At 46.2% G+C, this 16,058-nt stretch overlaps 1 protein-coding gene across 1 annotated transcript in view; it reads right to left on the bottom strand.

The window, feature by feature from the left end:
- The window catches only part of LOC128354790 (ubiquitin carboxyl-terminal hydrolase 34-like), a gene marked incomplete at its 5' end in the record, with an annotated part of 17,849 nt that extends 4,122 nt beyond the window's left edge, over positions 1-13,727 (bottom strand). Inside the window, 7 exons of the mRNA XM_053314946.1 lie at positions 3,265-3,419; positions 6,554-6,683; positions 7,914-8,039; positions 9,345-9,437; positions 10,852-10,933; positions 11,720-11,781; positions 13,535-13,727. Coding sequence (XP_053170921.1) covers positions 3,265-3,419; positions 6,554-6,683; positions 7,914-8,039; positions 9,345-9,437; positions 10,852-10,933; positions 11,720-11,781; positions 13,535-13,727 — 841 coding nt within the window. The remainder of the gene's footprint in view (positions 1-3,264; positions 3,420-6,553; positions 6,684-7,913; positions 8,040-9,344; positions 9,438-10,851; positions 10,934-11,719; positions 11,782-13,534) is intronic.
- Positions 13,728-16,058: the final 2,331 nt, after the last annotated feature.

The following is a 16,058-nucleotide window of genomic DNA, read 5'->3' on the forward strand; positions in this document are numbered from 1 at the left end:
GTCCTTAGTGGTCTTCTTCCTTCCTTCCTTTCTTTCTTTCCTTCCTTCCTCCCTTCCTTCATTCATTCCTTCTGTCATTCCTTTCTTTCTCTTTCTTTCTTTCCTTCCTTCCTCCCTCCCTTCCCTTCCTTCCTTCCTCAATCCTTTCTTTCTCTTTCTTTCCTTCCTTCCTTCCTTCATTCTGTCATTCCTTCCTTCTTTCATTCATTCATTCCTTCCTTCCTTCCTTCCTTCCTTCCTACCTTCCTTAATTCTGTCATTCCTTCCTTCCTACCTTCCTCATTCCCTCCCTCTCTTCCGTCCTTCCTTCCTTTATTTATTCATTCCTTCCTCCCTGCCTCCCTTCCTTCCTTCCTCCCTTCCGTCATTCCTTCCTTCCTACCTTCCTCACTCTATCCCTTCCTTCCTACCTTCCTTTATTCCTTCCTTCCTCGCCCCCTTCCTTCCTTCCTTCCTCCCTCCCTCTCTTCCTACCAAAGTTTTTATGGTTACACCACTTAATCCTCTAATATATTCTCCTTCCTTCCTCCCTTCCTTCTTTCTTTCCTTCCTTCCTTCCTTCCTCCCTTCCGTCATTCCTTCCTTCTTTCTTTCCTTCCTTCCTTCCTTCCTCCCTTCCTTCTTTCCTTCCTTCCTCCCTTCCTTCCCTTCTTTCCTCCCTACCTTCATTCATTCCTTCCTTCCTCCCTCCCTTCCTTCTTTCCTTCCTTCTGTCATTCCTTCCTACCTTCCTCACTCCCTCCCTTTCTTCCTCCCTTCCTTCCTCCCTCCCTTCCTTCCTCCCTCTCTTCCTTCCTCCCTTCCTCCCTTCCTTTCCTTCCTCCCTTCCTTTTCTTCCTCACTCCCTCCCTCCCTCCCTCCCTCTCTCTTTCTTCCTTCCTTCCTCCTCCCCCTTTCCTTCCTTCCAAAGTTCATACGTTTATTTTCACATTTAAACCCTTTAAATTTAAACTAAACCACATGGACACTATAAAAACTTTCATTTCTTTCTTTTTGCTTCTTCAAATTTAGAAAAAAATGTTAAACCTATAAATATAATAATAATAATAATGTTCAAACCAAAGATTATTTTTAATGCTGTAAAACTTTCCATCACAATAAACGGATATAAATAATCTGGATGTTTTCTGCATGACGGAGTCGGAGGAATTTGGTCTGTTTGGAAACTTTGTGGTCTGTGTTTGAACAGCGGACCAAAAAACATCAAGCCTCGATTTTATAATTATATTTATTTTATTTTTTAAGCTGCTTTTTTACTATTTTACAATTATTCTTTTTTTTTAAATTTTCCATCATGTATTATATTTTTGTCTTTTTTTTAACCCTTTATAGGACACTCATTGAAAGGAAGGGAGGAAGGAAGGAAGGAAGGAAGGATGGAAGGAAGAGAAGGAAGGAAGGACGGAGGAAAGAAGGAAGGAAGGAAGGTAGGAGGAAGGGAAGAAAGAGAAGGAGGGAGGGAGGAAGGGAAGAAAGGAAGGAAGGAAGAAGAAAGGGGGATGGAGGAAGGAAAGAAGGAAGGGAGGAGAGAAGGAGGGAGGGAGGATGGACAGATGGAAGGAAGGAAAGGAAGGAAGGAAGGACGGAGGAAGGAAAGAAGGAAGGGAGGAGAGAGGGAGGAAGGACAGATGGAAGGAAGGAAAGGAAGGAAGGACGGAGGAAATAAGGAACGAGGGAGGGAGAAAGGAAAAGAGGAAGGGAAGAAAGAAGGCAGGGAGGAAGGAAGAAAGGAAGGAAGGACGGAGGAAGGAAAGAAGGAAGGGAGGAGAGAAGGAGGGAGGGAGGAAGGACAGATGGAAGGAAGGAAAGGAAGGAAGGACGGAGGAAATAAGGAACGAGGGAGGGAGAAAGGAAAAGAGGAAGGGAAGAAAGAAGGCAGCGAGGAAGGAAAGGAAGGAAGGAAGGAAGAATTTTAAGCTACTTTTTACTATTTTACAATTATTCGTTTTTTTTTATTTTCCATTTTTTTATTTTGTCCTTTTTTTTTGCTCCTTTTTAATTTACTCTGTTCTCATTTACGTAATGTTCCTTTATTGTTGTTATATTGTTATTGAATCTTTGCCGCGGCCTCGATGACAAACGAGAGAAAAATGCTTAAAAAAATAAACAACTGAAATTACAGGATCCAAACTCGAGGGTCTCAGCATGCATGTGTGCGTGTATGAGTGTGTGTGTGTGTGAACATGTTTTTGTGTCTTTGTGGGGACCGAGTCCTCACAACTTCAAAGGGGCGATTTAAAGTTGGCTCCGCCCCCTGAGTTAAAGTTAGAATTAGGTTTAAGTTTTTAGGAACTGGGCTAAAAAATACTCGATGTTAATGAATCACAAAGATATAAAGACAAATGTGCGTGTCCTGTGTATGTGTGCGTTTGTGTGTGTATGTGTCCTTGTGTGGGTGTCTGAGTGTGTCTTTGTACGTGTGTGTGTGTGTGTGTGTCTTTCTGTGTGTATGTGTGTCTGTGTCTTTGTACGTGTGTGTGTGTGTGTGTCTTTCTACGTGTGTGTGTGGTGTGTCTTTCTGTGTGTGTGTGTATATATGTATCTAAGTCTTTCTGCGTGTGTGTGTGTATCTGTGTGTCTTTGTGTGTGTTTGAGTCTGTGTGTATCTGTGTGTGTGTCTTTCTGTGTCTCTCTCTGTGTGTGTGTGTGTCTCTCTCTCTGTGTGTGTGTGTGTCTCTCTCTCTGTGTGTGTGTGTGTGTGTGTGTCTCTCTCTCTCTCTGTGTGTGTGTCTCTGTGTGTGTGTGTGTCTCTGTGTGTCTCTCTGTGTGTGTGTGTGTGTGTGTGTGTGTCTCTGTGTGTATGTGTGTGTGTGTGTGTGTGTGTGTGTGTGTGTGTGTGTCTCTGTGTCTCTGTGTGTGTGTGTGTGTGTGTGTATCTGTCTCTCTCTCTCTGTGTGTGTGTATATGTGTGCGTGTCTCTCTGCGTGTGTGTGTGTCTCTGTGTGTATGTGTGTCTCTCTATGTGTCTCTCTCTGTGTGTGTCTCTGTGTGTGTGTGTGTGTCTCTGTGTGTGTCTCTCTGTGTGTGTGTGTGTGTGTCTCTGTGTGTGTATATATGTGTATCTCTCTGTGTGTGTGTGTGTGTGTGTCTCTCTGTGTATGTGTGTGTGTGTCTCTGTGTGTGTGTGTGTGTGTGTGTGTGTCTGTGTGTGTCTTTCTGTGTGTGTCTTTCTGTGTGTGTGTGTGTGTGTGTCTCTCTCTCTGTGTATGTGTGTGTGTGTGTGTGTCTCTGTGTGTCTCTCTGTGTGTGTCTCTGTGTGTGTACCTCAGTGTCAGACAGTCTCTGCTGGCTCCTCTTGCTCGTCATTATCTGGTCGTCCATCTCCATGTCGCTGCCTCCGCTGTGCTGCGTGTCGCTGTTATCGCTGCTGTCCGGGCTGGCGGCCGGCGAACCTGAGAGGCCGGAGAGGAGACGACAGACTGTGAGAACCGTCCAAAAAAACAAAAACACAGAATGAGGATTTCCTGCAGGAAGGAAATCAAACCTCAAACCTGCCACACAAACAGTTTCAGAGACTTTGGGACAAATCTGTTTCTGTGAGGAGGAACATCTGATTTATAAATCTGCTTAAATAGACATTAATAACCCTCCTGTTGTCCTCAAGAAGTAAAGGAAGGAAGGGAGGGAGGGAGGAGGGAAGGAAGGAGGGAAGAGGGAAGGAAAGGAGGGAGGGATGAGGGAAGGATGGAAGGGAGGGAGGGAGGAAGAAGGAAGGAAAGGAGGGAAGAAGAGGGAAGGATGGAAGGGAGGAAGGAAGGATGGAAGTGAGGAAGGAAGGATGGAAGGAAGAAGGAAGGGAAGGAGGGAGGAAGGAGGGAGGGAGGAAGGAAAAAAGGAAGGAAAGTAGAGACGGAGGAAAGGAGGGAAGGAGGAAGGAAGGAAAGGAGGGAGGGGGGAAGGAAGGAAGGAAGAAAAGGATGGAAGGGAGAGATGGAGGGAAGGAGGAAGGAGGGAAAGGAGGGAGGGGGGAAGGAAGGAAGGAAGGAAAGGAGGAAGAAAGGAAGGACAGAGGAAGAAGGAAAGAAAGGAGGGAGGGAAGGAGGAAGGAAGGAAGGAAGGAAGGAAGGAAGGAAGGGAGGGAGGAGGGAAAAAAGAAGGACAGAGGAAAGAAGGAAGGAGGGAAGGAAGAAAGGAAGGAAAGGAAGAAGGGAAGAAGGGAGGAAGAAGGATGGAAGGGAGGGAGGAAGAAAGGAAGGAAATCAAACTTCAAACCTGCCACACAAACAGTTTCAGAGACTTTGGGACAAATCTGCTAAACTGAGCTGAAGAGTTTCTATCCTAACAAATCAAGGAACGAAGGGAGGGAGGAAGGATGGAAGGGAGGGAGGATGGAAGGAGGGAGGAAAGAAGGAGGGAAGGAGGGAGGAAAGGAGGAAAGGAGGGATGGAAGGGAGGGAGGACAGAGGAAAGAAGGAAGGGAGGGAGGAAGGATGGAAGGAAAGGAGGGAGGGAGGAAGGAAGGGAGGAAGGAAGGATGAAAGGGAGGAAGGAAGGAGAAGGAAGAAAAGGAAGGCAGGAAGGAAGGGAGGAAAGGAAAGGAAAGGAAGGAAAGGAGGGACAGAGGAAAGAAGGAAGGGAAGAAGGAAGGGAGAGAGAGGGAAGGATGGAAGGAAGGAAGGAAGGATGGAAGGGAGGATGGAAGGGAGGAAAAAAAGGAAGGAAGGAAAGGAGGGAGGAAAGGAAGGAAGGAAAGGAGGGAGGAAAGGAAGGAAGGAAAGGAGGGAGGAAAGGAAGGAGGGACAGAGGGATGGGAGGGAGGGAGGAAGGAAGGAAGGAAATCGAACCTCAAACCTGCCACACAAACAGTTTCAGAGACTTTGGGACAAAATCTGCTAATCTGAGCTGAAGAGTTTCTATCCTAACAAATCAAGGAACGAAGGGAGGGAGGAAAGAGGAAAGAAGGAAGGGAGGGAGGAAGGAGGGAAGGAAGGAAGGGAGGAAGAAGGAAGGAAAGGAGGGAAGGATGGAAGGGAGGCAGGAGGGAAGGAAAGGAGGGAGGAACGAAGGGTGGAAGGATGGAAAGAAAGGAGGGAAGGAGGGAAGGATGGAAGGGAGGGAGGAGGGAAGGAAAGTAGGAAAGAAGGAAGGAAGGGGGGATAGAGGAAAGAAGGAAAGGAGGGAGGAAGGGTGGAAGGAAAGGAGGGAGGGAGGAAGGGGCAAGGATGGAAGGGAGGAAGAATGAAGGAAAGGAGGAAGGAAGGAAAGGAGGGAGTGAGGATGGAAAGGAGGGAGGAAGGAAGGAAGGAAAGAAAAGAAGGAAGGGAGGGAGGAAGGATGGAAGGGAGGAAGGAAAGGAGGGACGGAGGAAGGAAGGGAGGAAGAGGGAAAGGAGGGAGCAAGGAAGGAAAGGAAGGAAGGGAGGAAGGATGGATGGAAGGGAGGAAGAGGGAAGGAAAGGAAGGACAGAGGAAAGAAGGAAGGGAAGAAGGAAGGGAGAGAGGGAAGGAAGGAAGGAAGGGAGGATGGAAGGGAGGAAGGGAGGAAAGGAGGAAAGAAAAGGAAGGAAATCAAACTTCAAACCTGCCACACAAACAGTTTCAGAGACTTTGGGACAAATGTGCTAATCTGTGTTTCTGTGAGGAGGAAGATCTGATTTATAAAAGCTGCTTTCATCATATGAACCTCAATAATTACATTTCTTAAGCTAAAATTGGGAAGGATGGAAAGGAAGGAAGGAAGGAAGGGAGGGAGGATGGAAGGAAGGAAAGGAGGGAGGAAGGAAGGAAGGAAGGAAGGAAGGAAGGAGAGGAGGGAGTGAGTGAGGGAGGGAGGATGGATGGAAGGGAGGAAGAAGGAAGGAAAGGAGAAAAGGAGGAAGGAAGGAAAGGAAGGAGGGAGGGAGGGAGGAAGGAAAGGAGGGAAAGAAAGGAGGGAGGGAGGAAAGGAAGAAAGGAAGGGAGGGAAGGATGGAAGGGAGGACGAAGGAAGGAAAGGAGGGAGGGAGGGAAGGAAGGAGGGAGAGAGGGAGGGAGGAAGGGAGAAAGGAAGGAAGGAGAGGAGGGAGGGAGGGAAGGAAGGAAGGTAAGGAGGGAGGGATGGAAGGAAAGGAGGGAGAGAGGAAGGGAGGAAGGAAGGAGGTAAGGAAGGAAAGGAGGGAGGAAGGAAGGAAAGAAGGGGGGAAAGGAAGAAGGAAAGAATGAAGAAAGAAGGACAGAGGAAAGAAGGAAGGTAGGGGGAGGAAGGAAGGAAGAATGGAGGGAAGGATGGAAGGCTCCTGCACACTTCTGCATTTCAGCAAAAAACACACAAATGAAACCAACTACTAAAATGACCAAATCTACTAAATCTGAGCATTAAATTGAGTTGCACTGCTACTACAGTAATTACGGTACTCAATTGGATTGAATCAGGCTGCTGTAATTACTGTAGTAAGAGGGCAGCTTAATTTTAAAAAGGTGGATTTCAGTTTCGTTTTAAGAAGTTTAAAAGGTGATTAAGTAGTTTTTTTTTAGTATTTTCAGGTATTTAAGGAGGTATTTACGGTATTTAAGGAGGTATTTAAGGTATTTAAGGAGGAAAGCTTTGATTTAGTAGAAGCTGGAAACACACTGACCTTTCTTGTTGCCCATGGGGATGTTGGTGTTGAGCAGCGAGGCGAAGGAGCTCTGCTTGGAGAGCTGAGCTTTGGCTGCCAGAGCGTTGTTCCACAGAGCCTTGATGAGCATAGAGGCCAGGTACAACGTCTGAGGAGGAGAGGAAGAGGAGGAGAAATACCACCTTAAATATACACTGGTGCAGATCTCAATGTTTACAGGAGGGGTCTAATTAATGGTATTTATTAGGGGTGTAACGATTCGTGGTTGCCAATACTGGTTCATTTAGAGACGATACAATACTTTCCTTCCTTCCTTCCTTCCTTCCTTTTTCCCTCACTTCTTCCCTTCCTTCTTTACATCCTTCCTCCCTCCCTTTTTTCCTTCCTCCTTTCCTTCTTTCCATCCTTCCTTCCTTCCTTTTCCTTCCTTTTCCTCCCTTCCTCCCAAAGTTTTTATGGTTACACCACTTAGACATTTTTGCCATAATCCTCTAATATATTCTCCTTCCTTCCTTCCTTCCTTCCTTCCTCCGTCCCTCCCTCCCTCCCTTCCTTCCTTCCTTCCTCCGTCCCTCCCTCCCTTCCCTTCCTTCCTTCCTTCCTTCCCTCACTCCCTCCCTCCCTGCAGTGTCCCAGATACTGGACACTGCAGGTGAAGTTTCCTAGATTCCTGTTATTTCTTGTAAGGGAGTCAGGTATAAATGAATTATGGATATAAACAATCAACACTTTAGGTTGAATTAACAGGAAGTTTAAACCTTTTCTGCTCTCATTTTCAATAAAAATACAGTAGTGCCCGGCCGGTCTGTGTTGTGTGAAAACCACAGACTGTATAAAAGAAATGGACGTAACATCCGTGACGTCACCCATTGGTTTGTGGACTGCTGCTTGGAAGCCAATAGATTCGATTCATCTTGAAAATTTCAGATGCATGCTGGGAAAAATAAAAACAGGGATTCTACTTATATGGGCATGAGGCGGGGCCATGGGCGGAGCGGGGAGGTTGCTATGGTTACGAGGGCTGGATCTGGAGGACATTGGTCAATCAACCTGTCAATCAGGACGTAGCCACGCCCTAATGCATACCCTGCTTTATCATCACATATAAAATCAGGGAGGCCAAAATGTCCCAAATGAACATCATACTGCATTGAAGAAGGCTTTAAACTAGCGATTGAGACCATAAACACATTTTGAAAACGTTTACTGAGGTTAGAAATCAAGTGAGAAGTTGGTGAATTCTCCATTGACTTGTATAGAGACGGTCGATAGAATTACTTTTATCGATACATCGATGTAGTAGATGAATTGTTACACCCCTAGTATATATTAGGCTGTGTGTGTGTGTGTGTGTGTGTGTGTGTGTGTGTGTGTGTACCTGCTCCGTGTGTGCGCTGGGGTGCAGGCCTGACACCAGGTTGAGGACGTGACGCAGAGGAACCGGGTCCAGGTTCTTGATGAGTGAAGGGAAAAGGTCGTGGATGTAACGGCTGCAGTGTTTGAGCTGCAACAGGAAGAAGAAAAAAGAGTTGATATCTAACCTTTTACCCTTTAATGAGAGGTGAATAAAATATTTAAATATATCAGAAATAACATTTGAATACTATTAATTAAGCTCTGAACATTAGAGTATTTCCTGTTACATGATGATAGAAAATAAACTGATCTTAATTTAATATGTTGCTTATTTTAATAAACAAATTAATCAAATTCAAAGTCCACAAAGAAGCAGAGTGTCTTATTCTGAAAATACAGCTGTAAAGTACATTTCCTGTTTTTAAATTATATTAATATTAGTTGTTTTGTTTTTTTAAAGTAATTAATTATTCTTTATGTATATAGTGGAAAAAACTTGATGAACGTGTGTTTTTTAATTTGCTATATTTTACTAATAAAATCAGTGAATTCAAAGTCCATAAAAAAGCAGAGTCTTATTCTGAAAATACAGCTGTAAAGTACTTTTTCTGTCTTTAATTGTATTAATATCACAGTATTAACAAAGGACGGCAAATTTCAACTAAATTTTATTTATGTATATGGAAAAAAAAATTGTTTTTTTTACTATATTTTAATAATAAATTAATCAAATTCAAAGTCCATACAAAAGCAGTGTGTCTTATTCTGAAAATACAGCTGCAAAGTATATTTCCTGTTTTTCAATTGTATTAACATGTATATGGGGGGAAAAACTTGATGAACCTGTTTTTTTAATTTGCTATATTTTCATAATAAAATCAGCAAAATCTAAGTTTTTAAATTATATTAATATTAGTTTGTTTTTTGTTTTTTTTAAATGGAGAGTAAAGTAAGAATTTCATTGTAAATTTCAATTAATTGTTCTTTAACTTCAACATGTTTTATTGTTTTGATATATTTTACTAATAAAATCAGCAAAATCAAAGTCCATAAAAAAGCAGAGTGTTTTATTCTGAAAATACAGCTGTAAATTAATTTGTATAAATAACAGTATATTATAAAAATTGAAGGCAAAGTAAGAATTTCATTGTAAACTTCAATTAATTACTCTTTATGTATATATAGTGGAAAAGCCTGATTTGCTGTATTTTACTAATAAAATCAGCAAAATCAGAGTTTTATTTTGAAAATCCAGCTGTAAAGTTCAACTGTCTTATCTGAGTTTGAAACACTTCAACGAGTCAAACCAGCCGACACTGCAGTTTTTCATCTCAGTGCTGCTGCTGATACGACAGTGATGATGATGATGATGTCGTCACCGTCGTCATGGTAACCGTCGTGTTATTCTAGTGTAATGAAGCTGCTGTGTGGTGCGGTGGAGCGTCGTTCATACCTGAGCTGCAGCCCAGATGCAATCCACATGCTGCGTGCTGAGTCGGCCCTCCGCAGCCAAGAAGTTCAGGATCACTTGGCACTGTTTAATGATCTGGAAACACACACACACACACACACACACACACACACACACACACACACACACACACACACACACACACACAGAGATTAGCTTCGCTGGAACAAAGTTTCTTCTGTTTAAAGTACTGAGAGAAAACAATGTAATTACAGAAAAAGACTCCTGTTGTCCTCAAGGGGTAAGGAAGGACAGGAGGAAGGAAGGAAGGACAGGAGGAAGGAAGGAAGGACAGGAGGAAGGAAGGAAGGACAGGAGGAAGGAAGGAAGGACAGGAGGAAGGAAGGAAGGAAGGAAGGAAGGAAGGAAGGAAGGAAGGAAGGAAGGAAGGAAGGAAAGAAGTAAGGAAGGAAGGAAAAAGGAGGGAGGAATTAAAAAGGAGGGAGGGAGGAATCCTTCCTTCCTTCCTTCATTTTCTTTTCCTTTCTTCCTTCCTTCATCCTTCCCTCCTTTCCTTCCTTGCTTCCGTCCTTCCTTCCTTGTCTTCTTTCCTTCCCTCCGTCCTTCCATCTTTCCTTCATCTTCTTTTCCTTTCTTCCTTTCCTTCCTGCCTGCCTGCCTTCCTTCCTTCTGTGCTTCCTTCCTTCCTTTCCTTCCTTCCTTCCTCCCTCCTTTCCTTCCTTCCTTTTGTCTTTCCTTCCTATCACTTTTCCCTTCTTTCCATCCTTGTTTCCTTCCTTCCTTTCCTTCCTTCCTTCCTCCCTCCTTTCCTTCCTTCCTTTTGTCTTTCCTTCCTATCACTTTTCCCTTCTTTCCATCCTTGTTTCCTTCCTTCCTTCCATCTTTTTAATGATCCGGCCCACATGAGATTAAATGTGGCTGTATGTGGCCCTTTAAGAAAGTTGAGTTTGACTCCCCTGTTCTAATTACTTCAGTAATGTGGACTCTGCACAGATCCGTCGTGGTGAAGAGAGAGCTGAGCCGAAAGGCGAAGCTCTCGATTTACCAGTCGATCTTCGTTCCTACCCTCACCTATGGTCATGAGCTTTGGGTAGTGACCGAAAGAACAAGATCGCGGGTACAAGCGGCCGAAATGAGCTTCCTCCGTAGGCTGGCTGGGCTCTCCCTTAGAGATAGGGTGAGAAGCTCAGTTATCCGGAGGGAGCTCGGAGTAGACCCGCTGCTCCTCCACGTCGAGAGGAGCCAGATGAGGTGGTTCGGGCATCTAGTTAGGATGCCTCCCGGACGCCTCCCTGGTGAGGTGTTCAGGGCACGTCCCACCGGTAGGAGACCCTGGGGAAGACCCAGGACACGCTGGAGAGATTATGTCTCTCGGCTGGCCTGGGAACGCCTCGGGGTCCCCCTGGAAGAGCTGGACGAAGTAGCTGGGGAGAGGGAAGTCTGGGCTTCCCTGCTTAGGCTGCTGCCCCCGCGACCCGACCCCGGATAAGCGGCAAGAAGATGGATGGATGGATGGATTCTCACTCACCTCAATGTGCAAATTTGGTCCAAATATGTGCTCCACTACGTTGTTGTGGATCAACCAGTCAGCTAGTTCCTTTGCTATGGACCTGCAGGGAGGAAGCAGAGAGAGAGAGAAGGAAGGAAGGAAGGAAGTAAAAACACAGGAAGGAAGAGAAGTGAGATTGTTATAAAAGCTGCTCGATTTCTGGGTGATGTGCCACAAGATATGGGTTTTCATTTAACCCTCCTGTTGTCCTCAGGGCAAGGAAGGACAGGAGGAAGGGATGAGGAAGGAAGGAAGGAAAGGAGGAAAGAAAAGAGGGAGGGAGGAAGGGGAGGAAAAAGGGAGGGAAGGAAGGAAGGAAGGAAGGGAGAGAGGGAGGGAGGGAGGGAGGGAGGGAGGAAGGAAGGAAAGTAGGAAGGAAAGGAGTAAGGAGGAAAAGAGGAAGGAAGTAAGGAGAGAAGGAAGGACAGGAGGAAGGGATGAGGAAGGGAGGAAGGGAGGAAGGGAGGGAGGAAGGAAGGAAGGAAGGAAGGAAGGGAGAGAGGGAGGGAGGAAGGAAGGAAAGGAGGGATGAAGGAAGGAAGGAAAAGGAGTAAGGAAGGACAGGAGTAAGGGATGAGGAAGGGAGGAAGGAAGGAAGGAAGGGAGGGAGGAAGGAAGGAAGGAAGGAAGGAAGGAAGGGAGAGAGGGAGGGAAGAAGGAAAGGAGGGAAGGGAGGAAGGTAGGAAGGAATGTAAGAAGGAAAGGAGTAAGGAGGAAAAGAGGAAGGAAGTAAGGATAGAGGGAAGGAAGGAAGTAAGGAGAGAAAGAGGAACAAAGTAAGGAAGGGAGAGAAGGAGAGAAGGAAGGGAGGAAGGAGGAAAGGATGGAAGGGAGTGTTCAGACTCACGTTTCTGTGTCGGACACCAGGGACTCGTTGTTGCAGACGTCGTTGAAGGTGTGGAGCTGATTCTGAGGAGGGACACACACACACACACACACACACACACACACACACACACACACACACACACACACACACACACACACACACACACACACACACACACACACACACACACACACACACACACACACGTTCCATTAACTATCATACGTCTCCCTAGGAACTTATTAAAAAACACCAGAAACCTTCAAATTAAACCTTCCTCATTTCCTTCCTTCCTTCCTTCCTCCCTCCCTCCTTTCCTTCCTTCCTTCCCTCCTTCCTTCCTTCCCCCTCCTTTCCTTCCTTCTTCCCTCCTTCCTTCCTCCCTCCATCCCTTCCTTCCTTCCTTCCTCGCTCCCTTCTTCCTTTCCTTCCTCCTCCCTTCCTTCTTCCTTCCTCCCTCCCTTCCATCTTCCTTCTCCCTCCATCCTTCCTCCCTTCCTTCCTCACTCTCTCCCTCCCTTCCTCCCTCTCTTCCTTCCTCCCTCCCTTCCTTCCTTCTTCCTCCCTCCTTCCTTCCCTCCCATCCTTCTTCCGTCCCTCCTTCCCTCCCTCCTTCCTTCCTCCCTTACTTCTTTCCTTTCCTTCCTTCTTCCCTTCCTCCCTTCTCCCTTCCTTTCCTCCCTTCCTCCCTCTTTTCCGTCCTCCCTCCTTTCCTTCCTTCTTTCCTTCCTCCCTCCCTCCTTTCCTTCTTCCTTTCCTTCCTCCCTTTGTGGACTTGGACTCAGTATTTCTTAGCAGGTTTCCTCGAGATGATTTATTATAGTCCTTCATTACTTCCTTCCTTCTTCCTCCTCTCTCCCTTCCTTCCTCCCTTCCTTCCTTTCCTCCCTTCCTTCCTTGACTCAAGTACAACAGCAGAGTTAAAACTAAAGACATATTCTCTCATGAGTCTCATATATTGGGGCAGTTATTGGACTCACAGTGATTTGGCTGAGTCCTGCCAGCCTCATGGTGAGTGTAGGAGACATGAAGTATTTGAAGGCGAGGTCCTTCCTTCCTTCCTCCCTCCCTCCCTCCTTCCTTTCCTTCCTTCTTCCTCCCTCCCTCCTTTCCTCCCTTCCATTCTCCCTTCCTCCATCCTTTCCCTCCTTCCCTCCCTTCCTTCCTCTCTCCCTCCCTCCCTCCCTCCCTCCCTCCTTTCCTTCCTTCTTCCTCTCTCCCTCCCTCTTGTCTTGTCTTCCTTCCTTCCTTCCTTCCTTCCTTCCTTCCTTCCTCCCTCCCTCCCTCCCTCCTTCCTTTCCTTCCTTCTTCCTCCCTCCCTCCTTTCCTCCCTTCCATTCTCCCTTCCTCCTTCCTTTCCCTCCTTCCCTCCCTTCCTTCCTCTCTCCCTCCCTCCTTTCCTTCCTTCTTCCTCCTCTCTCCCTTCCTTCCTTCCTTCCTCCTTTCCTTCTCCCTCCCTCCCTTCCTTCTACCTCCTTTCCTTCCTTCCTTCCTCCCTCCCTCCTTTCCTTCCTTCTTCCTCCCTTCCATCCTTCCTTCTTCCTCCTTTCTCCCTTCCTTCCTTCATCCTTCCTTCCTTTCCTTCCTCCCTCCCTCCTTCCATCCTTCCTTCCTTCCTCCCTCCCTCCTTCCTTTCCTTCCTTCTTCCTCCCTCCCTCCTTCCTTTCCTTCCCTCTTCCTCCCTTCCTCCTTTCCTCCCTTCCATTCTCCCTTCCTCCTTCCTTTCCCTCCTTCCCTCCCTTCCTTCCTCTCTCCCTCCCTCCTTTCCTTCCTTTCCTTCCTTCCTTCCTTAACCCAATGACAACAGGAGAGTTAAACAGTTATAGGACTCACAGTGATTTGGCTGAGTCCTGCCAGCCTCATGGTGAGTGTAGGAGACATGAAGTATTTGAAGGCGAGGTCCAGGCTCTCCTTGTCGAAGCACAGCGCGCTGTCCAGCGGCTCTTTCACCGTGCTCCACATCAGGTCGGCCATGTTGCGAGCAGCACTCTGACGCAACTCCTGGTCAGACAGCTTACACAGATACCTGCAGATAGAGTTCAGGTTAGATCACTTATTAAAAAAAAGAAAAAAAAAAAAGAAGGGGAATAAGTTCAACCAGCTGAGGAGGAGGATGTATTAAAGTCCAATATGATCTCATGTGGGCCGGATCATTAAAAAGAAGGAAGGAAGGAAGGAAGGACAGACAGAATGAAGGAAGGATGGAAGGAAGGGAGGAAGGAAAGATGGAAGGAAGAAAGGGAGGAAGGAAAGATAGAAGGAAGGACAGAATGAAGGAAAAAAGGGAGGAAGGAAAGATGGAAGGAATGAAGGAGGGAAGAAAGGGAGGAAGGAAGGAAGGACAGACAAATGGAAGGACAGAATGAAGGAAGAAAGGGAGGAAGGAAAGATGGAAGGAAGGAGGGAGGGAAGAAAGGGAGGAAGGAAGGAAGTACAGACAAATGGAAGGAAGGACAGAATGAAGGAAGAAAGGGAGGAAGGAAAGATGGAAGGAAGGACGGACAGATAGAAGGAAGGACAGAATGAAGGAAGAAAGGGAGGAAGGAAAGATGGAAGGAAGGAGGGAGGGAAGAAAGGGAGGAAGGAAGGAAGGACAGAATGAAGGAAGAAAGGGAGGAAGGAAGAAAGGACAGACAGAATGAAGGAAGGATGGAAGGACAGAATGAAGGAAGGATGGAAGGAAAGATGGAAGGAAGGAGGGAGGGAAAAAAGGACAGAATGAAGGAAGAAAGGGAGGAAGGAAGAAAGGACAGACAGAATGAAGGAAGGATGGAAGGACAGAATGAAGGAAGGATGGAAGGAAGGAAAGATAGAAGGAAGGAGGGAGGGAAGAAAAGAGGGAAGTAAGTAAGTAAATAAGTAAGTAAGTAAGGAAGTAAGGAAGGAAAGAAGGAAGGAAGGAAAAGAACACATGAAGGAAAGCGGGCCGGATTGGACTCCTCAGCGGGCCGGTTCTGGCCCACGGGCCGCATGTTTGACACCCCTGTATTAAAGGGCAACAGTCAGGAGACTGATTAATAATTTTAATATAATATTATTTAATATAATAATTAATGAAGGAAATTACATATTAATTAGTTCTTAGTGGGGACTTCAACCTTTGTGCTTCACTGAAACTCTTTAATCAACAGTTATGAGCCGTGTGGTTTAGTATGAAGGGTTTTTAACAGCAGCTGGAGAGTAATTCTCACTTTCAGCCACTAGGAGGAGCTGTAAGCTTGTGTAAACCACCTCCACCTTGTGTTGAAGTAAATCTGACACGGAGTGAATTTTTACTGCTACCTCGGCTACTTTTGGCGCTTTTCCACTATACAGTTCCAGCACTACTCGGCTCGGCTCGGCTCGGCTCGACTCCACGAATGACCTTTTCCATTACAAAAAGGTACCTACTCAACGTGGGCGGGGTCGTCATAGCACACACAAAGCAACTAAATTGAGCCGTATGGCTGTTACACTGTTGTTGGGATTTAAAAATGGCGGGTTTGATTCTTGTGTGGGACGGCTCATGACTCATGACAACTCTTCTGACCAATCAGTGGCCGGCAGTCTGATGACGTCACATTAGTATCGGCTCGGCTCGCTGGGAACCTCAGCAGAGCAGGTACTAAAACAGTAGCAGGTACCAGATACTATCCCTAGTGGACACGCAGAGAAAACCGAGTCAAGTCGAATCATGCTGGAACTGTGTAGTGGAAAAGCGCCATTTGACTCGGTAGTAAGTTAGCCTGCCAGCTAGTAAGTTAGCCTGCTAGCTAGTAAGTTAGCCTGCCAGCTAGTAAGTTAGCCTGCTAGCTAGTAAGTTAGCCTGCTAGCTAGCTGACTGGAGAGAACATGATGCAGGTATGAAATATGTGGAGCAGAGTTGAGCTACGGTGGCTTCTCATGGACAAAAAGCTGATGTCTGCTGTGACGGTTACTAAGGGAGACGGTTACTAAGGGAGACGGACCTGATGCTAATCACCAAACTAGTACGTCAACGTTTATAACGGCTCCTCGAAAGTTTGAGAAAAGGTCTCAGAGAGAAAACTAATGCTAAGTCTCTCATTGCTAACATTATTATAAAGGATATGCTCAGTGTTGGTTTTCCTCCTTTCCTTTCTTCCCTTCTTTCCTTCCTTCCTTCCACCCTTCATTCCTTGCTCTCTCCCTCCTTTCCTTCCTTCCTTCCTCCCTTCATTCCTTGCTCTCTCCCTCCTTTCCTTCCTTCCTTCCTCCCTCCTTTCCTTCTCAGGAAGTAGACGGATGATCAACAAACTGACACGATGAATCACTCCCGAAATTACAGCCTGATTATTTTCCCCTTTTTTTCCCCTTCCTCCCTCCCTCCTTTCCTTCCTTCCTCCCGCCCTCCCTCCTT

Source organism: Scomber japonicus, unplaced genomic scaffold, assembly GCF_027409825.1.
Source record: "Scomber japonicus isolate fScoJap1 unplaced genomic scaffold, fScoJap1.pri scaffold_590, whole genome shotgun sequence".
Taxonomy (NCBI): domain Eukaryota; kingdom Metazoa; phylum Chordata; class Actinopteri; order Scombriformes; family Scombridae; genus Scomber; species Scomber japonicus.